At 36.5% G+C, this 27,328-nt stretch overlaps 1 protein-coding gene across 1 annotated transcript in view; it reads left to right on the plus strand.

Moving 5' to 3' along the window:
- gli3 (GLI family zinc finger 3) overlaps nt 1-22,746 on the plus strand; it is a 309,890-nt gene extending 287,144 nt beyond the window's left edge. The window contains exons 11-15 of the mRNA XM_039753392.1: nt 2,611-2,760; nt 7,150-7,314; nt 11,070-11,357; nt 17,989-18,316; nt 18,643-22,746. Coding sequence (XP_039609326.1) covers nt 2,611-2,760; nt 7,150-7,314; nt 11,070-11,357; nt 17,989-18,316; nt 18,643-20,909 — 3,198 coding nt within the window. The 3' untranslated portion in view covers nt 20,910-22,746. The remainder of the gene's footprint in view (nt 1-2,610; nt 2,761-7,149; nt 7,315-11,069; nt 11,358-17,988; nt 18,317-18,642) is intronic.
- The last annotated feature ends 4,582 nt before the right edge of the window (nt 22,747-27,328 follow it).

Below are 27,328 nucleotides of genomic sequence, written 5' to 3' on the forward strand. Positions count from 1 at the left end.
GTCTATCTCTCTGTGTTTAAATTGTCTTAGAAAGCACTTCTGAGAGAAGTACAGTATTTTCTTTGTAAAAGCGCCAGATGTTGACTTATCCCCAGAGGCTTCTGTGTCTCAGTGTGTATTTTTATATTGGTCTAAGTGTTTAACTCATTCCAGGGCAGTGCTCAGATTTAGCATAACTTTTAAGTTAAGTCACCCTTCAAAATCCCAGTGAAGCGTCTACTTTAAAGTAGGGAGCTTTGAAACACTTTCCTTCAACCTGCTTCTTTTAAGCCTTTCAGCAGAAATTGCTGGTGTTGCATAGCTGTCACTGATGCTGTCTTAGGAGACAGTATAAAACGTAATGGGAAGTGGCAAGCTTTCATATTTAACCCCATTAAATGTGGACAGTCTTATTACTGAACTTACAATGTTAATTCATTTACAAGGCAAAATTCATTTGGAAAGTGTAATTCTTACTTTTGTAGTCTGTACATTAGTAATATAAAATATTGAGAATATATTAGTAATGTAAAATATAGAGTCAAACTGGACAAAACTGCCTCAATGTTTTTCTACCCATATAAAATATATATATATAATAATATGCAGTACGTTAACTGTTTAAGTAGTTTCCCTTGGTTTTTTTCACAAGAGGAAAAACAATTTTCCATTATGTCTTTAACAATAGGATTATAATGTTTACAGTAAAACATTTGGTTAATTATTACTTAATGATGTTTTTGACTGTAGTTTTGGTCTGGTGTATTGAAAATACATTTTTTTTCAAGGTGCATAAAATACATAGAACTTTTCTTGTGTATAAGCATTCTTTCTAGTTCAGGCTATAATTTGGTGGCACTGAGCCCTCTGTTGGAAATTCTCTTACATTACACAGATTTCATTCAATAATATAAAGAAATGATTTTTTTTACATTCTCCCTTAACTATTTCTTACCATAAAAAAAAATTTGCATTGTTGAGCACATTGTTAGCAATTGTGATGGAATTTTCTGCTATGTTCCAGCAAACAAATGTTGCTTTTTCCTCTGAAATTTTAGAATTTGCTTCCAACTTTATGATTGTTAATCTCTATTGTTATTAAAATTTATTGAAATTATCAAAGTGCTGTTTTTTCTTTTTCAAAACAAAGCATATTATGCTTTTTTAATTATTTGTGTTGTGAAACTTTATATGTTTTCAAGCAAGAGATACGAAAATTGTATTGATGTCTGGGTTTATATGAAAGTTGTGTATAGAAAACATAGAACTGAATGTTGTCTGGGAAAAACCAATGACTGTTTGTAGTAGTAACTTTTAATATACAGTACAGGTTTTGAGCCTGAATGGTATTTTCTATGGTGCTGACCAAGGATTAGCTCATTTATACTAAAACAGGTGAATTACAAATTTATAGCTTTTGTGGTTTATTGTGTATTTTCCATTTTTCAAAATTCAAAAAGTGAATGAAGAGTCCAAAAACCTCAAAGTCAGGTTTCATAATATCATTGAATTTCTAATGCTAGAGGACAACACATGTTTATATAATCATTCTTGCATAGTAAATGTGTACCAGAACCATTCAACAACAAATTATTTTTATGTAGTTCTCTTCACTGAGTGCAGGCGCAGAGCATTGTGAACAACTCTTAGTCAAAGCACAAATATAGATTATACGAATCACTAAGTACAGAACTAGTACAAATAAAAACACAGATCTGTCAGTAATGTATTTAATAATGTAGTCCCTTTCATAGTGCATAATCAAGAGTTGGATTGTACAGTTCTGTCATGTTAGGATAACATTTGATCTGACAAAGTATTCCAAATAGAATCCAATGGTAATATACTCAGAATGTGAGAAATATAAGAAGCGTTTCATAACTGGAAATTAATTTTGGATACATCACTGTGACCCTGTATTCCAATCTACAACTTAAGTAATTCAACCAAAGTAATTAAGAGTCCAAGCCTTTTCTGAAAAGATTATGTGTACAGTTTTTGAGATGTTGAGGGTATAGTCCATATTAATTATATGCCTGAAACACTAACATAACTGTTGAGTATTACTCTTGTTTAATAATTCAATTGCAGAAGCCAGTGAGGAAAACAGTCAACCATATGTCTTTGGCTTCAGGACAATGTCAAACTACACAGGTTGCCAGGATTGCTCTGTATTACACTCAATATTTTCTCTAGACCAGGCCCCGTGTGACTTTGACATGTTCTCCAATCTGAAAGGGTATCTCTGTGCAAAACAGTATGGCAATGATAATAACATTAAGTCGCCTACAAATGAGTGACTTTAGAAGCAAGACAAAATGTTTTATTTGAGTGCCATAGAAAGTTGTTGCAAATGTGTAACACTTGTACTGTAGTAGTGTTCACAGAGAGTATTTGTTTTTACTGGTCTTTCTCATAATAGGTCAGGCTCAAAATGTTTTGATTACCCATCGTAGTAATGAACTCTTGTTATTAGATATTTTATTTTTTTATTTCTTAAGTATAAATATATTTAAAGTGTAGATTACCTGGTTCCAAATCAAAATGAAAAATCTTGTTGAAACAGTAATTTGAAATGTTTGACATTTATATTATTTTCTAAATAGTAGCATTCCCTTCTTTTTTTTACAGCATATTAACAATGACCATATCCATGGTGAGAAGAAGGAGTTTGTGTGTCGCTGGCTAGATTGCTCCAGGGAGCAGAAGCCTTTCAAAGCCCAGTATATGTTAGTGGTTCATATGAGAAGGCACACGGGAGAAAAACCACACAAATGTACAGTAAGTGTCTTACTTGTCTGTGGACAGCATAGGCAATAAAGTATATGCAAAGTTTAACTTGTAAAACATTTACAAATCTGTAGTTAATAAAGTTCTTAATTTATGGAGATTCATTATATAATCCCCATTATTGCAAAACTGATATTTTTTGTTTGAAGTTTAGATGGCTATGGCAAACAAAAAGTTATTTGAATAATTAAAAATATTCTACTACTAGATTATGTAAAGTCCTTCTTAGGAATGTATTAATTCTTTTTATATACAAATGGATGTTTATTTTGTGTTATTTAAGTAAGAGGTGGCATCATTTTTATGGATGGGATATTTTGTATCAGAATGCTATGTGTTATATATGTAAAACATTGCTTGAGGGTTTCTATCTATCTTAAGCACCTTGTTAAAATCAAAAACAGCAAGAGTATTACCTAGAGTAAATATTTAAGAAGTAATCGTCCTGACAAGTAAGAGATCAGCTGCAGGATTTTGATGTAATTTGTAATAACTTAGTCACATCATTGTAGCTGAGATATTGATTTTGTAATTCAGAAGAAACAATGTGATAGAGTTCAAATGCAGTAAAAGGTGTTTCTGTTTAGTTTTTAAGAACGCCTTGATTCTTTCTTATTGGTTCATATACCCACCAGAACTCTTACTTAGCCATGCAAAAACATTCTCCAATCAGTGAAAATGAGGTGCAGAATGTACAAAAACTCAAAACACTTACAATATTAACTTATTTTAGAAACATTTACAGTAATTTTAGAAAAAGTCACAGAAGAATGAGTATGTATGGTTGCAATGACAAAATGAATTGTACAGCATGATGTAATTAATTCTATAGATAGATAGATAGATAGATAGATAGATAGATAGATAGATAGATAGATAGATAGATAGATAGATAGATAGATAGATAGATAGATACTTTATTAATCCCAAGGGGAAATTCACATAGCAACTGTCAAACATATCATTAAAGAAGTGTATTTATATGTAAAATCATTGATGCTTTTTAAATGTTACCTCCCAATGTTTGCTACAGATACTTCTTTTTACCTTTTCACTGAATAGCCTGTATTACGCACCATACAGCCGAGGTTGCATCAAGATTGATACGAGGGAAACAAACATATCTTGACATGCACACTGCAACTGGACCCTCCTGAAACAACGTACTAATACATTTTTGAAAAATAATAGTAATTAGTCAGGCGTAAGTTTTTTATTTGCAGAAACAACTGTTTTAAGCTTCAGAACTAAAGAGCAAACACATTTACATTAAGTTTAACTAAAGAAGCAATGTTGTCATTATAAGATCAAAGTAAAAGGTAAGTAGAAAATTCAGAAAGAATGTAGCAAGACACACATTACACAGAGATGTGTACGAAAATATCGGAAAGAGAGTAGTCACAATGCAGATTGGAACAAACATAGTCACAAGAGAGAAGTACACATTCATTTGGCCATGCTGGAATGAAATCAGAAATTATTGCTTCTGAATTATACTTGCACTTTTCCTTTAGACTAAAGGATCTGTTTTTTTTTTTAAACAAAACATTAGGCATGTATGATTCCTGGTTAGTTACTTATCTTGCTAACATATCCTGCTTGTAGCAAATGTTTTCTAAAGGATAAGACATGACTTTGTTCATAAATTAGACAATTCTCATTCTTATTCTAGACTGGGCTTTCACTTACAAGGTATTGCACTTTTTATAGTTTTAGGGACAGGGCAGGCATAATTTATCTAGAGTCTGGTTTTCAACTAATCATTATCAAATACATTTTCTCTAATTTGCTCACAATGCTGAAACAAAAGCCACTTAAGACTGTGAAGTATATGAAGTGCAGTCCAAATACATTGGTGTGCAGCAGATCACAAGAACTGGAGGCCAGTAGCACCACCTCTATCTATCCCATATAAGCCCATAGTGGATAAAGTTAACAATAAATAAGAAGAGTATCTGAGGTAATGTAAATGATAAAGGATAGTCTGTATGATTTTAGTGGTGGAGATCTGCACTAATAAACGTAAAAAATAAGTTTTAAACAAGCTTTGTTTAATAAGAATAGCAAATGATAAGGTTTACTTGGTGTGATGCCCTGTCCCCACAGCCAATGTGTACCATCTGCTTTTGGAACTTCTTGTAGTCCATGAACTCAGATGAATCAGTGGCAAGTGTCAAAACAGAGAATCTCTTATTAAAGTGCATAATGTAGTGCAAGTGATTTTAAAATCATAAATAATTACAATTCCATTAGATAAAATCACAAGAACAGTAACATGGAGAGTCACCACCAGGAGTTTTTTTTTTCATATAAAAATCAGTGTGCCCAAAAAGGCTTTACCAGACACATTTGTGCCAATAACTGTCTTGCATCAAGCATTGTTTCTGTGGTTCCTCCAGCCTTATACTCTGTGGTATTTCAGGCAAAAACCAGAGAAACATCTGCATATATTTTTGTTACTGCATTACCTCCATGTTGTATCCCTTCCCAGACAAACTTTTTTTACAGCCATCTATCCTTCACAGCCCCTCACAAGCAAATCAACAGATCCCCATCTTCGCTATAACAATGGCTTCTCCGCTGCAGGAGACCAGCCATAACCATTTATTTATGCACAACGGAATGGGGGACTCAAACATTTTATGAAAGCTTGTCATTTAGGTTTATGTCATGCTGTTATCTAAAAACCATAAAGATGTGATGCATGGACAAACTAGTTACTTATGAAACTAGATACAGTAAATGAATTTTATTGACATTCTAGTGATTCTGTTAGTCATATTGGTTAGGGTACTTCAAATGTATGTATCACATAAAGTGGGAAGAGCTACATGATTAGACAGATTTTGTTGTTACAAAGAAGACAGAATGATAAACAGAAATCAGAAACTGAGAGCAACAGTAACATTTGTAATGATTAGGTCTTTGGCACAATGTATATTTACTTTAGAGGACTGATGTAAAGAAAAAAATGTGAACAGCTCAGATAAGAAGGAATAGTTACTATCACTGACAATATAGATAGCAACATTACTGGGGAATGAGATTATGAACAGTCTTTTTTGTAAGGTGAAAAATGAGAGTTACAATACCTGTAGTATCTCTGCTCCAGACAGCCAAATAGAATATCTTTGTGAAAATGATACACATTGTCAATGAAGACAGAGGTTTTAATACCAAGGTTCAGACACAGAACAATGTTTTTATAGGAAAGATCTTCAGTAATGTAAAATGATTTAAGAAAAGATAGAAGACTGTGGTGGGCTGGCGCCCTGCCCGGGGTTTGTTTCCTGCCTTACACCTTGTGTTGGCTGGGATTGGCTCAAGCAGACCCCCGTGGCCCTGTAGTTAGGATATAGCAGGATGGATAATTAGAAAAAAATTAACTTAGAGGTAGATATTACCAAAGGAACATTAGTATAATTCTAGCAAGTATGTAAAAGTGAAAATATAAGACAAGCAATTACATTTCTATTGTAGTCAAATATGTGAAATTTGGTTAGATAACAGTCCACAAGTGAATGTGGCACATAGCTGTATGCAGACAGGCAGAAAAGAAAGTTAACAGAACACTACTAATATTTAGCAAAACTGGTCGCTATTTGGTGTTTACTTCTCACCATGCAAAACAAAATGGTGGTGCAACCAATTTTAATTAGACATCATCCCAGTAACCAAATTATTGTACATTCTGAAATGGCAAACCTATTCTGCATTTACACACTGGCATGAGCTATAACTCCCTTCAATCTGACACATCCATCGTGTGGCACATTTTTTTCCCATGCCCTGTCCTTGCTGACACATCCTTAATGTGGCCTGCCTTCAATGCCAGTTCCCCCTTACTTGAGTTCACCTCTGTAGTTCTCCATTTTCACGTTAGCATATGAATAGATGTCATTTCCCAACTGGTATGATATACTGAGGAATTTCCTTTGAAGTGAAACCTTTTTTGTGGAGGCACTTGATCAGTGCTCTAATTTCATTCTTCTCTGTGTTTCAAGTCTTCTGTGGCTGATTCACATCATAAAGCAGCCTGCCAAGTTTTTGGAGGAAAAAAGTCAAATATATCATACAGTACAACAATGAAGCCATACATTCTTATCAATGTATCTGAAAAGCCTAGCCCTGCTTTGTCACTTAATGAGCTAAATTAAACCTCTGACTAAACTTTCTTTGCTAAAAAATCACAGTTATGTCCTTATTTAAAAGTTTAATGATCAGTTCTTCTTAAGTGTAAAAAGAAGTAAAAATCATCTAAAACAGATTTATTCCAGCTATATTGAATTCATTGTTGAACTTTGCTTTTGTTTATTTTGTTTCTCACCTCCATTGTGAGGAAAATATAATAATTGTTGTGTATTCAATATTCTTCTGTAGTTTGAAGGATGTGCAAAGGCCTACTCCAGACTAGAAAACCTGAAAACACACCTGCGATCTCATACCGGAGAAAAGCCGTATGTCTGTGAACATGAGGGCTGCAACAAAGCTTTTTCTAATGCCTCAGATCGAGCAAAGCATCAAAATAGGACTCATTCAAATGAGGTAAGACGCAAATTGACAAAATTCACTTTTATATTTGGTAGCAGAGTTGGTTTGTTTTACATCAGTTATGTACACTATTTAAAATATGTTTGCCCATTAAGCTTTAAGATGTTTAGATATCTTACACTTAATCATAACAACCTATTTGTAGATTATATATATTATTACAGTTGGTATATAATTCCACGGAAGTCCAGTTAGTAATAATTTCAGGATGTAGAACATAATGATGCCTTCAATTTGATTATCAGCTATTCATGGCATTTTAAGATAAATCATCCATGTACTAAACCTGGTTATTTACATATGGGGTAGGTGCGGGCATTAAGACATCAGGAGAACACTCTTGAGTACATTTTAGGACTCACCAATGCAACACACATGCAAATACTCATGCAGCTGCAATTTTTAGTCACTTTTCACTCAAACATTTTTGGAATGCAGAATTTTAGGACACACTCCTCACCTCATATACTCCCAGTAATGAAGTAGTGTCACTTCATTTTTATGTTTGTTTAAATGTCTTGGTACAACTATCTCTCATGATGTGAGTAGGGATGAAAAGATAACTGCTTTTATCAAAAAAAAACTGTCCAGCATAAGTTTTTTCTCCATCAGCTTAAAAAGTTTAACCTGTTCCAATCAGTTTTGGTCCAGTTTTATTGAGTTGTCATTGAAAGTATCTTAACTTTCTCCATAACAGTCTGGTAAACCAAAGGATCTACTCCCTCAAAACATAATCTGCAATGTGTTATTCGGACAGCAGGAAAGGTTGTAGGCCTGAAACTGGACTGCACTGAGGCACTGAAATACAATAAAGACTAAACTCACCCGTGCAACCATCTCTTTCAGTTACTCTGCACAATGGATTGAAGTCAGTAAGGAAGGAGGAACTATACTAGCTTCAAGTGGATTATAATGGTGTAATGGTCTTTTAAGTGTCAGTTAGGGCCAGGGATACGTCTGCACATGCAGTATGCAGATCCCACTTGAGTACTGATCAGGTCATGACAATACACATGCATGAAGTAGATTAGTAACAATCTTATAGTAGTAGCATAGTAGTGGAATTTCTGCATATGCGTGCTACAGCTCTGTGATGTCTCGCTGGCCTTACAAAACACCATGGGACTCTGGAGAGTTTGCCGAGATTGACCACACATTGGACTTCCAGAAAAATATTTGGTAAACAATGTCACCAATGAATGCAACATATTAACTGTGAAAAACCCCTTGGTGAATTTCACCATTCAACACTACCAGTCACTCAAGGCAAGAACTACTAAACATATAAACAGTTTCTTTCTGACTGCAGTCACTATAGTTAAATACAGTACAGTACGGAAATTACTAGCAGTTATGTTACTCGACGATAAAGTTCAAGTTCTAATTCTAGTTCTAAATAGAAGAAAACAAGAATACTTACTACTCCAAAATGTAGATAGCATGTAAACATCAAATATGCAAATAATTTCTGGCCTGAAACTTGAATATAGCAGTGGCTAAGTATCTTTATCTACCGTGCCACCGAAAAGATGCTTCAAATTCTGAAAAATGCAGCTCTGTAAAATTTGTAACCTTTATAGATAATGCCTTCCAGAATGTGCGTACCTACTTTGCCCAATAGCTGACAATGTAAGAGCAAAGTTTATCAAGAAAGATCACAGCTATAAAAATGTTTATTCATTGTACAGGCTTCAGGATAATTTCATTAATGTTTGTGTATTCACCCTCTGATTTCATTTGTTTACTCTGGTTTACTCCAGTTTCCTGTCACATTCCAAAAAAGTGCATATTAATTTGTGATGCTAAAAGTGGTTCAATATATACTAATCTAAAGGATTATTAGGAACACCTGTTCAATTTCTCATTAATGCAATTATCCAATTAACCAATCACATGGCAGTTGCTTCAATGCATTTAGGGGTGTGGTCCTGATCAAGACAATCTCCTGAACTCCAAACTGAATGTCAGAATGGGAAAGAAAGGTGATTTAAGCAATTTTGAGCGTGGCATGGTTGTTGGTGCCAGACGGGCCGGTCTGAGTATTTCACAATCTGCTCAGTTACTGGAATTTTCACGCTCAACCATTTCTAGGGTTTACAAAGAATGGTGTAAAAAGGGAAAAACATCCAGTATGCGGCAGTCCTGTAGGCGAAAATGCCTTGTTGATGCTAGAGGTCAGAGGAGAATGGGCCGACTGATTTAAGCTGATAGAAGAGCAACTTTGACTGAAATAACCACTTGTTACAACCGAGGTATGCAGCAAAGCATTTGTGAAGCCACAACACAACAACCTTGAGGCGGATGGGCTACAACAGCAGAAGACCCCACCGGGTACCACTCATCTCCACTACAAATAGGAAAAAGAGGCTACAATTTGCACGAGCTCACCAAAATTGGACAGTTGAAGACTGGAAAAATGTTGCCTGGTCTGATGAGTCTGCGATTTCTGTTGAGACATTCAAATGGTAGAGTCAGAATTTGGCGTAAACAGAATGAGAACATGGATCCATTATGCCTTGTTACCACTGTGCAGGCTGGTGGTGGTGGTGTAATGGTGTGGGGGATGTTTTCTTGGCACACTTTAGGCCCCTTAGTGTCAATTGGGTATCGTTTAAATGCCCCGAGCTACCTGAGCATTGTTTCTGACCATGTCCATCCCTTCATGACCACCATGTACCCATCCTCTGATGGCTACTTCCAGCAGGATAATGCACCATGTCACAAAGCTCAAATCATTTCAAATTGGTTTCTTGAACATGACAATGAGTTCACTGTACTAAAATGGCCCCCACAGTCACCAGATCTCAACCCAATAGAGCATCTTTGGGATGTGGTTGAACGGGAGCTTCGTGCCCTGGATGTGCATCCCACAAATCTCCATCAACTGCAAGATGCTATCCTGTCAATATGGGCCAACATTTCTAAAGAATGCTTTCAGCACCTTGTTGAATCAATGCCACATAGAATTAAGGCAGTTCTGAAGGCGAAAGGGGGTCAAACACCGTATTAGTATGGTGTTCCTAATAATCCTTTAGGTGAGTGTAGATTGCTTCCTGTCTTGAATCTGAAGTTTCCAGAATAGACTGTGATTCACTGTGATCTTATAGTGTAAAATACTAGTTGAAGAAATTAAAAGATGCTTGGTGATCCATCAGGGATTTTATTTATTTTTATTAACAGTATGGTATAGTCAATAGGCTGGTTTTAAGAATGATACAGAAAAAATATGAAATAGTGTATAATGAATTTACTTGTCATGAAATGCATGGAATCAGTGCCATTGTATGCACATCATGATCCCCATTGCAGAAGTATATTTTGCCCACTACAAAATGTTTTTCAGGAGGGGTCTCCTTCCAGTCTTGCGCTGAAAAAGTGAGAATGGTTTCTATTGTACTTATTCCATTATTTATGTATCCAGGAGTTGATTTGGGTACAAACGTTTCGCTATTTAATATACTGCCTTTTTCTTAAATATGAGCCAAAATTCACCTGTACCCCTACACAACCCCAGTGATTGTTTTCTGGTTGGTGTTATTGTTATTTTTCTTAGGTAGCACACACTGACAAATAAACAGAATACTAGAAGTTTCATCCTAAGTTAAAAATCAATTTGAAATATATAAATGCATTAGCTTTAAATGTAATGGTTGTCTATTTTGTATGATCTGTATTGTTCTATTGTAAAGTTGAAGAAGGTCACTACCTCCCTGTTATCATATCATTATCTTTTATCTTTGCTTTTCCAGAAACCTTATATATGTAAAATTCCTGGCTGCACAAAGCGTTACACCGATCCAAGTTCTCTTCGCAAACATGTCAAGACAGTGCATGGCCCTGAGGCACATGTGACAAAGAAACAACGCGGTGATATCCATCCACGGCCTCCCCCTTCCCGAGAACCAGGCAACACTTCCCAGTCGAGATCTCCAGGGCAGCATTCTCAAGGAGGCTTTATTGACCAAAATTATAACCATACTACCTCAAAACAAGAAGAATGTCTGCAGGTCAAGGCTATCAAGACAGAAAAACCTATGGTATGTGAAACATTTTATTTAGTGAATTGCCATTAACGTTTACATACGTAATATAAAACTATTTTGGTGCACCCAGAATTGCTGCATTTTATGTAGAATTGTCAAAAGCAGCATTGAGCACTTGCATTATTATTATTGGCAATAATAGTTTCTGCCGTTAAGCAGTTTGACAGGGCACAGTGGTACATTATTTTTTTATTTATTGTAAAGAGGTTGAATAAGCAATACTATTTTAAACTCTTAAAGTTTTGTGCTACGATTTAACTATCACTGGAACAAAATAAATAACATTAACATTTTTCAAAACATTTAGACAATTGATCCCCGGACATAAACCTGCTGTTAATGGATGTATGCCAGCAATTATTTCTTAGTGATTCATTAATTCAAAATAATGAAGTTTTTATAGCGAGAGGTTCATAAGCAAGCAGGCACAAAAAGAAGAAATAATGCTATGAAATTTAAAATGTTGCTGTGTTTCTTTTGACAGTTGTAACAACATTGCTGGATAATACCCTTTCTTTAGTTTTCACTACTACACATGCATTTACCAACTTAACAATATTTGCTGATATTATAAAATCTGGAAATAAAGCATCAAATTATGAACTGATCTGTGGATCACAGTATGAAAATTGGCCAGTTCAAGTAAAAGTCCTATTACTCAGTTCACCTTTAGTGTGTAGTCTGGATTAAAGTTACAGTACAGGTTTTATTGAGGAAATATGTGCTGTTTCTGTTATCTGAGTCAGTTTGAGATACTGTACATTTTAATTATACTTTATATTAAACCTGCAGAGTTCACTTTTTTGTGAGTTTGGCAGAAAAGCAGAAATGTTCAGAACTTCTCAGAACATGGCAAAATTTTAAAGGGAAAGAAGGAACTTTAGTTTTGAGTGAATTATAATGGTGCATTGGTCTTTTTAAGTGTACATTAGGGCTATGAAGAATCTGCCAACTATGCAGTACTGATTATTATACCCAAAATATGACCTGAGCCGGGAGGCATCAGAGCTAACCACTGTGCCATCGTTATTTGGCAAAATAAGATGCAGACAGAACAATAGCAACTAACAAATTCTAACAAATAGCAACAAATTATCATCCATCTATTATCCAACTCGCTATATCATAACTACAGGGCCACGGGGGTCTGCTGGAGCCAATCCCAGCCAACACAGGGCACAAGGCAGGAAACAAACCCCAGGCAGGGCGCCAGATAAATTATCAATAATTAAATATTTATATTTTTGCGCTCACAGAGTTCCAGTTTTAGAGCACTGATTGACCATGCCACAGCATTTTTTGAAGCTGTGCCTTGGCCAGCGTACAATAACTGTGCCATAGTGGTGTGCACGTAGCTGTCATGTCTTTTTTGTTTCCAGTCTATCTATGCAGATGCTTTGCACTTTTTTGTTCTACCAAGAAGATGGAAATTCTTTGTAAATAGTAATACATTTTTAGCTATTATTATTTTACAGAGTCTTGTGTGTTTTCTGATCTGGAGAGTGCTCTTTTAAGATTTGTTTTGACTCCTCACTGGCTTTGTAGATATTTGCATATACATTCAGCCAGCATACGAAATTAGACATGTGGAATCAGTGTTACATATTTGCACCGACAGAACTTATAATATTCTCATTATGGTCAGCGAATGTACCCCTCTAATAAAAATACTGTGTGAGTAGTGATATCACACATGCCTGAAAGTTCTCCACATGGCTGCTTCAGCTCTGCAATGTCATACTGTCCTCAAAATACATCATGAGGCACTGGGAGAAAGAAAGTTTGTCTAAGATAGCTGCACAGTAAATTTTCATGAAAATATTGGGCAAACAAAAGTGGCGAATATAGCATAACATATATCATATATTATGTAAAACCTGCATAGATGCTAATTTCTGTTCAATCTTAGAAATGTAATTCAAAGCAGTATGATCTCTTTTGGATGAAACAATTTTGGATACCCTGTGTATTAAATATAATTCATCAAAAGATTAACTTCTTAGCATTTCTCCATGCCTAGATGCTTAACTTATCAAAAAGGTTTGTCATTGTTCCATTCTGTCAAGTGGAATGGCCTAATAATTTACCCAGTCAAACCAAAATACTTTTTCCTCTTAAATGCTGTGGTAAACTGATGTCCGCGGCTGCTTGCCAAGTTTTAAATAAATAACGGCAACACTCAAGTGTTTGGGTGGGCCATGGTCTGAGTGGCTTCAGCGCGAGATGCTGGAGTGATTACCCTGCATTTTGTGCACACGTGCAGGATTACCCATGCCCCTCATTAGCTCTGATTGCAAAGCTGTGCCTCTCCCCACTTTAAATAGGTAAGTTCGACAGTTAGGAGGGAGAAGGAAAAAAACGAGGAAGAGAGAGAGATCCATGAAAACAGCATTGTGGAGAGCAGCAGGATGAGCCAACTAGTGAGGGTGAGAGGCAGCTCAGCCGTTGGCCCATGAGGAAGTAAAGGACTAACGTTGTAGGGTCAAATCTTTCCCACTGATTAATTTTCAAGTATGCGATCGAGTGGGACATCCTTCGCAGGGATCTGAGGTACACTGAGGGAGCAAGAAGGAAGATAGGAGGACAACCGACCCTGAGCGGTCTATCTAAGTATTTTTCAAAATCATTTTAGTGAAAAAGCTGATTTTTATTTTGCAATGATAAATTAGCAAAGGATGACTTTTCAAATAACATTTTCTCCATTTCTTATTTTTGTTTGTAAAATGTGACATTTCATAATAATAAGGGCTGGTGTCTGCCCACATAAGGTTGTTGAGGGGGTTGGAAGGACTGATGGTTCTATACTGTTGTAGATGACAGTGAGTAATCAAACTTCCTCAGCTTCAGTACTGGTCTGAAATTATTGATGTTGATCCTGTCATGAGCACTTACTCTTCCTATCGTTTTTTTATATGCTGTAAACTTCTATTGAAAAGAAATCTGTTCACAAAACAGCCCCGACACTTAGATTCACGGTACGTTGAGGCTCATATTAGTAGCACATTATGTACTCAGGAAATGCCATGTTAGAATAATCAGTAATACAAGCTCTTACCATGAAAAAATCTTTGTGTTATGATTCTTTATTCCAAGTCAGCAACTAAAAGCATATGTCTAAACTCTGAATTGTCCCACTGGTAATTTTGGCAGGCCAAAGGTGGTGCAGTAGTTGCACTGTTGCCTCACAACAAGGAGAATGGGATTTGTGTCCTGGGTGCTCCCTGTGTATAATGTCCATGTTCTCCTCATGACTGCATGGGTTTCTTCTGAGTACACTGCTGCCTTCTTCCTAAAATACAAAGACGTGCTGGTTAGATGAATTGCCATTTCTAAATTGGCCCTAAGGTGCGTTTGTGTGAGAGGCACCTTGTCCAAGGATTATTCCTGCCTTGCACCTAATGCTTGCTGTGATGGACTCCAGTTTCCACCCGTTCCGTCTTAGTATAAGCAGGTATGGAATGGACGGCTTTGTTTGGTGTTATAAAAGATTACAATAATAACAGCATTGTGCAAAAGAATTTATTTGCAAATATGGTGAGTCCATATTTAGCATGGTTTTAATGGCAGATAAGTATGTAGGGAGATAATTAATACCGCCTTTGCTTAGTGTACTTTAGATGCATAGCTGCATTGTATTAAAATGATTCTATGAGTTAATCCCATTGTACTGTGTATCTTGAAACTGATGCACACCCTGTAGATATTACTAAAGTAAATTATTGTCTTACACCAGCTTGGGAATAGGTTTAACTGCCCTGATGCCACAGTAAATACTTTGTAATCTCAATATTGAATTCCTGCTGTATATTTATTAACCTTTCCTTTCCATTTACACACTCAATTATATTCAAGATTGTGGGCAGTTAAGTCTGTCTGGGCAACATTATGTAGAATGCTGGAAGCAACATTGAACAGGGCAGTAGTCACTCATATCTGGCCAATTTAGAATCACCACTTAGGTGGGTAAGAATTTCACTGGACTCTGTACAGGTACACATTTTATTTAACACTAAATACTTTGTCCAGCCTTAATTTCAAGTATGATATATTGTGTTTGTTACTGAGAACTCATGGAGTATTGTTTGCTGTTCAGGATATTACACTACAAAAAAGCAGTTATAGAATCTGTGCTTAGAAAAGCAGCTACGTTCAATTCTTGTTATGAATTTGAATTATTTAATGTTTGAAATAATTTTTGATTAATTTCTATAAATTTAGAATTTTGACTTTATTTTTTTGTTTCCCTTGTGACATCGTTTTGGTGCCATTTTGAGCTTTATTTTCACAGCCAAAGCCATATTGTACATTTTCAGTCATGTGGTAAGGAACCGTTGCAACATATCCTTCTATATAAAAGCGGTCGGGATTGTCCTTCCGTCCTGTGAGTGCTACGCAGGCGCGGAGTTTCACACACGCCCCGTCCATTTTGCAATGCACAATGGGATTTGTAGTTTCGTTTTTCCAGGTAAAAGATGATTTTCTACTCCAGACTGCGATATCTTCTTCTTCTTTCTTACTATATAAAAGAGGTCGGGATTGTCGTTCCGTCCTGTGAGTGGAAAGCGTAGACTTACTACTTGCAGCTTGCGGTACGAAGCGACATGATGTGAGCAGAGTTCTGATACTCCCAACATTCCCTTGCTTTTGTGCGCGATGCGCTGGAAAAATAGACAAAATTATGTCTCTGGAAATAATTAATGTTGATGGAGTACAAATGCCTCACCGCGTAGAAATATCAGGGGGGTTCAAAAGGGCGACCTCAATATAGAAAAAAGTTTAAATTTCATCACAAAAATAACAGAAACTACGAGTATTAAAGTAATACCGCTCAGATTCAATATAACCAAATTAATGAGTTTGTATAAAATATCAAATTGATCTACATATTGAATTGCCTTAAGAAGTGGTCAACTTAAAAGTCGGTCGCCTTAAAAGGCGGGTGAGCCTAGTAACATTATAATACAGACCATTTTTAAGGTGACGGCACATACTATTTTGGTATCCAAATACTGGATCTTTTTTATCTAATAGAATTGAACCTCTTTACTCTTAGAGAAATAAGTCTATGTAGCAAGGTAATCCTGGCTTTCAGAACTGTTGAAATGAATGTATCTTGAAGTAGAATTTTGCAGTTAATAGCAAATCATGTATCTAAGGCTAGGATCTGAAACACACTACTGAATCATCTGGATGACTCTGTTTGTTAGACATTTTATGTTTCTATAATGCAGAATAAATTAATTTTGCTTAAGCCTGTCTTGACAAAGCGGTAATCCAAGTTGTCCAGAACTCTTCCTGAAACTGCACTTTAAGAACATTTGAGATGCAAGGACGTTGAGTTTGAGGAGATTAAAGCAAAAATGGTGACAATGATTCCACCAAATTTGTATCTCTGGTTTTGATTGTTTTGTTAATAAGAGCTTCTTCTACAAACCCAAACTATCTTTCTAAAGTCTATTATGGTAGCTAGTCTTCTGCTTCTTTTTCAGTATTTCTTGTAGCTCCTGAACAAACACACATTGTGAATAATATTTGCTGTTTCCCCCTTTTTTTTTTTTTGATGGAAATTGAGATTCCTTGTAAAGAAGAGTTTTAAAAGGAAATGTATTCGGAAGAATACTGAGAAGTATCATTTTGTGCACTAAAACATATCAAAAGTCAACATTAACATGAAACTGTAAGCTACTGTATTTTAAATATAAGGACCGAGAAGGCCTGATCAGTGTTTGTGAGGAGTTTGCACATTCCTTCTCACAACTTTAAATTGTCCCTTAGTGAGTAAGTTTGGATGAGTTTAGCTGGGTCCTGTTTTTGACTTGCACCTGGTCCTGCTTAAGCATGTTACTTCAACAACTTTACTGCTAGTTTTATTTATAATGTAAGCACAATGTGAGAATTAACAATGCATAATAAAGTTAATAAATGTATACTTTAATTTGAACTGAATATTTTAATATTTAAAATAGGATATGCAGTAAAATGTGTTAACTGAGGGATCTTATTGAAATGTGTACATTTGTAAATTATGATGTTGTGTCAATGCAAATGTTACATTTTTCTCAAAATAATTAGAAGTATTGTTGAACCAGTCTGTGCCACTTTAATGTAATTTTAGTGCATGTTGAACTATTTTCCCGCATGACATTTACTTTTATTAATCTAATGTCTTTTCTATCCAATGTTTTATCCTATCTTTTACTATCTTCCTAAGGACAGTGGGTAATCAGGTGAGAACATGTATGTGTATATATGTTTTTCCTATACATTTTCTGTGACTTTGCCTGCTTAAAGTTTGCCCATTTGAGGTTTTGATTTCATATTTTTAATTTCATTCTTATTTGTTTTGTCTTACTCTTGTTATGTGTTATTATAAATAAAAATGAAACACCATTTATACAATGGCTTTTTATAATTATTCATGATAATAAATTATCATTTTCTTTTTTCCATGGGTTTTCATTATATAGCCCATTTAAGTTAACCTAGCTGTTCTTGACCACTTTTTTATTTCTTTTTAAGTTTTGTGCTATGTGATAGCTGGATGTCATATTAGGTATTGACAATTTTCCCAAGTAAAAACCAAGCACAGAATGAGTTAATGATATCTTTTCTTGTCTTTTATTAGGCGTCTCAGCCAAGCCCTGGCAGTCAGTCTTCATGCAGCAGTGAACAGCCCCCCTTCAACAACACGTCCAGCAGTGGAATCGAGCTTGCTCTGAACAGGAGGGGCAGCATGGGTGACCTCAACACAACTGAGGAGGCTCCCATTATGGATTCTACAGTGTCCACAGCAACAACAGCACTCGGCCTGCAGGCCCGCAGGAATGTGGCAGGGATGAGATGGATGGAGCAAGTTAAAGTGGAAAAGCTAAAACAAATTAATGGAGTCCTACCAAGGCTAAACCCTGTTCCACCTCCAAAAGGCCTAGCCTTGCCTCCCATCATAGGAACTGGTAAGAGATGCAAGTTGCTTTCTGCTTTTTTAATAGTCTATTTAGAAATAACGTTAAAAGTGGTCACAAGGAATAACTGAATGGATTAATTTGGTTAAGTTGCTAAGGACTGCAGTGGATAGTAATCAGCTTTAGTAGAACTTAAACTACATGGAAATATTACTATAATTGTGGTATTAATGATAATTAATGCGCTGAGAAAAAACTAATACATATAACTCCTGTTTTTATCTCCTTATAAACTAATCAGATATGACATATATAATTTAATTTGTAAAATTGTGATACCATTTTCTGTTGTAATCATATTAATATTTTACTTACAGGCACACAATCTGGCTCAAACAATGTTGGAGGTGGATCTATGACAATCCTTCCCAGTAGGAATGAGCTTTCCAGTACTGATATCACAGTATTGAACCTGATAAATGATCGACGTGATAGCACAACCAGTACCATCAGTTCAGCGTACCTGAGCAGCCGACGCTCATCAGGAATCTCTCCCTGCTTCTCTAGTCGTAGGTCTAGCCAGGCCTCGCAGGCCGAGGGACGGCACCACAACCTCAGTGTAACAGATTCATACGATCCTATTTCTACAGATGCTTCAAGGCGCTCAAGTGAGGCCAGTCAGTGTGGAGGTAATAGTGAGAGCTTGCTAAACCTCACTCCTGCTCAGCAGTATAGGCTCAAAGCCAAATATGCTGCCGCCACAGGTGGGCCTCCACCCACACCGTTACCGAACATGGAACGTATGAGCCTTAAGACTAGAATGGCTCTCATGGGTGACTGCAAGGAGACTGGACTTTCCTCTTTGCCTCCTGTCAATGTTCCAAGAAGATGCAGTGATACCGGTACTAATGGTTTTAGCAGAAGAAGCATTTTGTCACAGGGAGCAATAGGAAGCAGCACAAGGAGGGCCAGTGATCCAGTTAGAACAGTATCTGATCAAGTTAATCTGCCTTTGGTACAACGATTTAACAGTCTCAGCAATATGAACAATAATTCACTGGCACCCTTCACAGAAAGGAGGAATCTCAGTCTCCAGAATTATACACGCTCCGATGGTAATCTGCGCTACCCAGTGTATTCACCTTGCCCGCCAAGTATTAGCGAAAATATTGCCTTGGAGGCAATGGCAATGGAAACTGAAGGTCTCCTGAGTGATGAGGACATTTTTCCTGATGATGTGGTGCAGTACTTAAACTCTCAAAACCAAGGACTATATGACAGTCTAAATAACAATAATAGACATGATGGTAACAAGAACAGCTCTGTCAACAATTCGGACCTATATGATCAACTTCAGGATCCAGCAGTATTACACCAAAGTCTTGAACGTGAATCAGACAAAGATGACTTGCCAATTCAATGGAATGAGGTTAGTTCTGGGAGTACTGATAAGTCACCACCCAAACAGAAATATCAACAACAGGCAATGACAGGACAATCTATTCGAACTTTTGGATTATTCAACAACATGGTTTTACAGCAACAGAACATTACTAGAGGATTATTCAACAACATGGGTTTACAGCAACAGGACATTACTAGAGGTAATCAAAATGCATGTACAATTCAACAAACACCTGAGAATGGCTCATTTAATAGCCACCATTCTCTCAGTAATACAAATAGCATTGGTGGTATGTTTAATAGTCAAATGAGTAAAATTCAACAACAGTATACACAGACTTCATATAGTAGCGATCAGGAGACCAGGAATGGTAGCACGTTGATGATGAACGAAAACCGTAACAACCACTTGCAGGCATCCATACTGACAGGGGCGACAGCTGCCAATATGGCTGGGGGTATGCAACACCTAGAACATCCTAGTGACCTCAGTTATGTGCAACCTCAAACTACAGCACAGCAGATTAATGAAGATTTAGTATACCATGAAATAAATAGGGGAAATACAATAGTGGGGCATCACAACCCCTGCTCACAGTTGTCCCAAGTACAGGGGCTGCAAGCCTATTCTCTCCCAGCTCCTGTTAACCTGACCTGTAGCTCAGCTGCCAGTAGGCAACCATTAAGGAATAATTCGGTACACCAGGACCAAATGAGAAATGCAAACTCAACATTCAGGATTACTGGTGTTAAGCCAGAAATGCAAGGCCACTTTGAACAAAACCCCTGTACTGGGTTGCACAACTATTCTGGACAGATGTTTGATCAAAGTATGGATTATAGTACAGCAACTGCAAAGCAATCCTCATTCCCTGAGCAGGAGAACAATTGCATGTTACAACAGATAAACATGAACTTAAGCAACAACAACTCTTCTGAACTTGTTTCTCCAGGGGCTAATCAGGTTACTAGCACTGTTGACAGCAACAGCCTAGATAATGTGCAGCTGGACTTTGATGCCATCCTAGATGATGGTGACCACTCTAGCTTAATTTCTGGGGTTTTGAGCCCAAGTATTTTTCAGAATCTCTCTAGAAACTCATCACGCCTTACAACTCCTCGAGCTCCAGTGACCTTCCAGAACTTACCTGCCAGCCACAGCAACATGGCAATTGGTGATATGAACTCTTTGTTGACTTCTTTAGCCGAAGAAAGTAAATTCCTTGCCATCATGCAATAGGAGTTTCACGATTGACATACATTAACATTAAAAGACTTTTTGAAAAGAAAAAAAGAAACATCTTTTATAATAATTTTGTATTGTATCCATCATATCCTTGGAAAAGGATATTTTTAATGTTTATTCCATTTCTGGAATGACAACTTTTTAAGCTCTTATTTTTTGTATTTTTTAATTGCTATTAAATAAGGAAGAACTTGTCTTCCATTTTTTTGTTATTGCAACAGTATTCTTTGTATTGTCCGTTTCTTTATGTAAATTATAGATACAGTGCATGTGATGTTCAGGTCAACACTGTCTTTTTGCAAGTTTGTAAACTGATTAATCTTGTGATGTTGTGACTGAAGACCATTACATCTACATAAGTCATGAGCACTAAAGGCTAACACGGGTTTATAAAACTACACAGATCTGGACCCAAAGGATGTGTTTTTTTTTTGTTTTTTTTGTTTTGTTTTTTTTCCATTTCATTTAAAAACAGTGTCTTTTTTGCAGACATGTACATTATACAGCTGTTTTTTAAGTGTATTTCTTTGAATGGTATTTTTAACCTCCATGTAGGAATATTTTTAAAATTTTCTCCAATATGCACATATTAGTTTTATTTTTGTTCTATGTGTCTTTACACTGTGTGTATAGGTGTGTGTGTGCTTTTGATTGTAAATAATATGATTTGTACATTTCATGTTTTTAAGACTGTATCTGCCAAGATGATTTCTAATACATCGCCACGTATAGTTTTCATAATTCAAAAGCAAATGACGCTCAAATACTGAAAAAGTGATGCTGTTTAAATCAGGGAGATGAAGGGCTCGAAGGGTCAAAGTGTTTCAGCCGCAATACACTTTGTAGATTTTGTTTGACAGTTAACAGATGTTAAGTTCAGAGTGAATAAAATGTACCCATTCTCAAGCTGCTGGGATTATTTTTACATTGTGTGACACTTCGTTGACAAATTAGTACGCAATTTAAGGGAAGAGCTAAGCATATATCATTACTGGGGTCTATATACATGTTGTTGCACATCATACTGCCATAAATGTGTGTTAGGTTTCTGACAGAAGGATTGCAGTTTTGTTCATAATAAACTACAGACTAGAACAGCTCCTTATTATCACTTTATGTGGTATCAAAGACATGTCATTATTAAATACTATATGTGGTAGAAGCAATCATTCAAAGATATGGTGCATTTTCAGAGTATTAATAAAAATGTTATCGTCTCTCTTTCAAAAAAAAATATGTAACTTCAGTATTTGCATACCATATTAAGGTACTTTTTTGTTTATGCTACCATAAATAGTAGCAGGCCAAGTCTGGGAACAGTCCGGTATGTTTGTCAATCATGTTGTTATCAAAATGTTTATAAGGTACGTGCCTTATTTGTGTTAATGTTACAAGAGAGAGCAGAATCACTGCCAGACTCCATTGTAAGGTATTATTAATGTATGAGACGTAGTGTAAAATGAGTAGAATTTCTTGTTTTGAAATCTTTTGTATTTGTTTCCAGCAGATATTTTGGCAGTTTTTAAAGGTATTATAGATAGTACTTTTTTTTTTTTTTTTTTTATGAATACAATTGCAAATAATCATTTTTATACTTGTAAATATATGTAATGTAGATGTAGAACTGACATGAAGAGGCTTTACTGGCCAATAATGATGACTTTTACAGCAGGGATACAATGGTTTAAGCCTTAGATTGGATGGGAGGCTCTGTAGCACAGTGCATATCACACAGTGTGCTTTATGCTGTCAGATCCACTTAGCAGTTTTTATAACTGAAGAAAATGTTTGTACAATTTTAATAAAAAAATAATTTTATATTTGAATCTCATTTGATTTTTTTATTGATTTCATTTGCATTATTTTTTTTTAAAACCATGCATACATTCTCAAAACTTCTTAATCCAATTTAAGGACCTAAGGGCTAAAGCCCACCCTGCAACCCCTCAGCACAAGGCAGGAAGCAAACAGGGATAGAGCGCCACTGCACACATCCACCTAAACAGTTTCAATTTAGAATCGCCAATTAACTTAATGCATGTATGGGAGGGGGGCAAATATACCTCAGTAGCAGAGGACTAGGGTGCAGTTTGCAAATATTAAGCTATTTATAATTTGTCTACAACTACGGTCAATCACTCCAACAAGTGGCATCCTGCTAAGCTGATCAGGTGTGTTTTTCTGGCATCTATTTTACAATCATGCAGGTGAGTTTTGCAATTTTTTTTCTAACAAGTTCCATACCAAAAAAAGTTCCATCTGTCTACAATATAATATCTTTTATAATACACACAGAAGTTGTTTAATATTTCAAATTTGCTATTCAGCAGTCCTTCAGTACTGGCCTCACTGCCACTGGACACAGCGGCACACATGCTTGTATGTGACACTTGTCTTAAACAAGTAGTCCAGATGAAGCCGGCTGGTCTTGACAGTGAAGATTGTCATGTTATTAGGAAGATCAAGTTCCAAAATTATTATATTAATTACCAAAACAATTTGTCCGGTAAGGCATTATATCGAGTAAGCATTCATCACTAAGTAACAACAGTGAGCAGCAGCAACAACTGCGTACTCGGCATGAGTCTTGTGGGATCCACTGATGCCTGGGAACCCAACGAAACATCTGTATGTTCACATCATGGTGCATTTTTTTCACCCAGTGTTCACAGTATGGACTTAATCTGTTAAAATCCAGGGCCAGGCTGGGTCAGGCATTCAGATTCCCATTTAGTTTAAAGCACATGGAAGTCTTCATTATCCCTAATCATTAACTAAGGCAAAGCTAAATGATCAGAGCCATTGTGTTTAAGTCATTAAAAAATATACATAACATACAAAGAAAAGAGGATCAGTGCTGATGACAGGAGACATTGCCATGTTAAATCTCTACCATTCTAACAGAGTTTGTAATGTCTTTGATGTTTACAGTCATCATGATCTCCATGTCTAGTGGCAGTTAACGTGCCTACTGGATCAAACACACTGCTACATTTCATGGTAGGCTTGAAGCTTTCCTTTGGCAGCCATTCTAAATAACTTGGCATAGATATAAAGTGCAGCATACTTTCTTTTTTGGGAGCTAGGTGACTCTACCATGCAGTCAGACATTTCAATTCTCCTACTCTAGGATTCATTTTGTCCATCTTCCTTCCATTTTTCCTAGGAAACAATATACACTTTAATATTAGCTTGATTATTGTCTTAATAGTGTTATGTGGTATATTGTTTATTCCCATCACCTGATTTGTGAAGATCTTGTCTTTTGTTTTTTACCTTCATTCATGATGATGTTTTGAATAGTTTAATATTTGTGTTGCCAAAGTTTTATAAAACTGGAACTCAATGCCATATTACTAAACTGTATTTGAAATAATAGATTTTTCTAAGCAATAGAATGAATATCCCCATATTTAAGGAGTGCTCTGTCATTTTCACTGAGCATACTGTCCACTGACATTCAAATCCACTGCAAGACTTGCTGCCTGTACACTAAATGTCTGCTTTTGTTCTAACAATCGTACACTGAGCGCTCTGTTCTGCTAATGCCCTGGCAGTGTCGGGGGAAACGCGTTAAAAGTAATGTGCGTTACGTAATCAGATCAGTTTTTAAAGTAACAAGTAACATAATGCAGTGCTTATTTTAATTGAAGTAAAAATACCAGCTTTATGTAAAAAAAAAAAAAAAAAGTTTGCGTTACTGCATTACTTTTAATGTTAAAAAGAACTTTCCACGCCTTCTGTCCTTTGCTGCATTTGCTTGAAATAAGGTGGGTCTGAACACAAAGGCACCAAAGAGCAATTGAAAAAGGCGCATTATTTTTATTATACTGTGTGACGGACTTTTTAATTCATTTTCCACACATATGTTTTTCGCCAGGTATTGTACCAAAATGGCAACTTGACAGTTGTAAAATGTGGTGTGCAGCCACAGGTGGAGTTTTAAGACACAAGACCCCACCAACGGGGTTTCCAGACACCAGTCCATGAAGGGTCTTCTACCGGACCGCAAGAAATGGATAGGTTTACTGTCTTATGTCTTTATATTGTCAAACGTAGGGATGTTAATATCCAAGAATGGCTGAGTGGTCAATGGTTATTATAGTGTATACAGCAAGATTCAAAGAGCCAAGAATCTAGTATAACAGAAGACCCCATATGTCTGTCACTTTCTTCACTGTGATTTTTATTACATAACGTGCTGTGATTTTTTTACACTCGGTAACAATAAGCATCCTGAGTGATGCAGGCGATCTCTGTCACTCTTTCATCAACTCCAACTCCAGAAAGCTTGCATGCAGGAACAATGGAAGAAATCTTAGGAAGCAATTCAGTGAGAGGCCACCTTCCAGGTAGGTTGGTCGTGCAATGGGTTTCAGAATTGTTCAGATGTTCACTGTCTGCATGTTGTCTTGTGCTAATGGCTCTGTAAGTTGGGGATGCTGCATTTCACATGCAGTGGTGCTGGTGGTCGTCTTGCTTTCTGGGTAGAGATTACTGAACTACACCCAGTGTTCACGTGGATGTGCACGCATGCGTCTTTCGTTGCAACTGCCAGCAGAAAGAGAACATCCTGATGAGTTTTACTTCAGTGTGAACGTGCCATTTCAGCTGAAACAAGATGTGATGTTCCTCATTGACATTTCAAAAATAAAGCTCAATTACAGAAGAGAAAAGAATTTAAGCATCAGTTTTGAAATCATTAGTCCAACCCCATCCATTTTCCCATGAAGCCCTTGAGGTTGCGAACAACTGCTCTGTAATAATATGAAGGGTAAAATAAATAATTAAGAAATCTCCATAGATTACAGGAATCAAAGAGAAATCCATTGTGGCAAACTTCCTGAAAGGCTAAGTATCCTGCTGATCTTCACAGAACATTGCCTGGGGTTAAGTCTTTTTGTTAACTTTTTGGTTTTTCACACTTTACACCAAATCAAGTGTTATTTTACTACATGAATAAAATGCTCTATCCCAGTGTAATTTAGACTTTGGAAAGCACAACTCCATTTTGGATGTCCTTTGAAATGGCACCTTCTCTCATGACTGTTTTAATGAATTGATTTTAAACATCAAATTAAATAAGTGTATTAAATATTTTGTTAACATGAAATTGAGACAAAGGTTGGGAGCATGCGCTGCACTGATAGGTCATCCTGTAAATTGTACTAATATGTCTTAGTGTTATTTAAAAGGGAATCAGGGTGACTACTAAGAGATGTTATTGCTACAGTTTGTTCCTACAAGTATTAGTGTCACATTAAGTGGTGGCATTTATGAGCATAGTGGGCATCGCTGACACTTCTCAGATCCAGTGTCCTTGTGTGTGTGGAGTTGGCACTATTTCCCTAAAACTGCCTGGGTCTTCCATTAACCTTCCCTCGGTGTGCTTGTTACACAAAATGGCGGCTCTAAATTGCCCTCCACATGTGTTTTTGTATGTGCTACAGCCAGAGGTGCCAGGAATGGCTCCAGCCTCCTGCGAACCTCAATTACATTTAGTAGGTTTGAGAATGTTGTTGTACCCTGCTGTTTATGCACTACACTAATAAGAAAAGTTGAACTATTTCAAAAGTGTTATGTGACACCCTGTGTAGTGGCAAGGTTAGCACCAGAAAACACAGTGGGCGTCTTGTAGTGCAGAGCCAACTGGGATCAGATCTGTGAGAAGTCAGACATGGAGACACAGACACAAAAAGGTGGTATTTCCAAACAAGAATGGGTTTATTTCCTAGTACAACAAATCAACAAAAATAATGTCCCAAACAAAAATAGCGAGCAATATACAGTGCATCCGGAAAGTATTCACAGCGCGTCACTTTTTCCACATTTTGTTATGTTACAGCCTTATTCCAAAATGGATTAAATTCATTTTTTTCCTCAGAATTCTACACACAACACCCCATAATGACAACGTGAAAAAAGTTTACTTGAGGATTTTGCAAATTTATTAAAAATAAAAAAACACATGTACAAAACACATGAAATCATATGTACATAAGTATTCACAGCCTTTGCTCAATACTTTGTCGATGCACCTTTGGCAGCAATTACAACCACAAGTCTTTTTGAATATGATGCCACAAGCTTGGCACACCTATCCTTGGCCAGTTTCGCCCATTCCTCTTTGCAGCACCTCTCAAGCTCCATCAGGTTGGATGGGAAGCGTTGGTGCACAGCCATTTTAAGATCTTTCCAGAGATGTTCAATCAGATTCAAGTCTGGGCCACTCAAGGACATTCACAGAGTAGTCCTGAAGCCACTCCTTTGATATCTTGGCCGTGTGCTAAGGGTCGTTGTCCTCCTGAAAGATGAACCGTCGCCCCAGTCTGAGGTCAAGAGCGCTCTGGAGCAGGTTTTCATCCAGGATGTCCAGGATCGTTCCCTTTATCCTGACCAGTCTCCCAGTTCCA

This window comes from Polypterus senegalus, chromosome 5 (genome assembly GCF_016835505.1).
Source record: "Polypterus senegalus isolate Bchr_013 chromosome 5, ASM1683550v1, whole genome shotgun sequence".
In the NCBI taxonomy this organism is placed as follows: Eukaryota; Metazoa; Chordata; class Cladistia; order Polypteriformes; family Polypteridae; genus Polypterus; species Polypterus senegalus.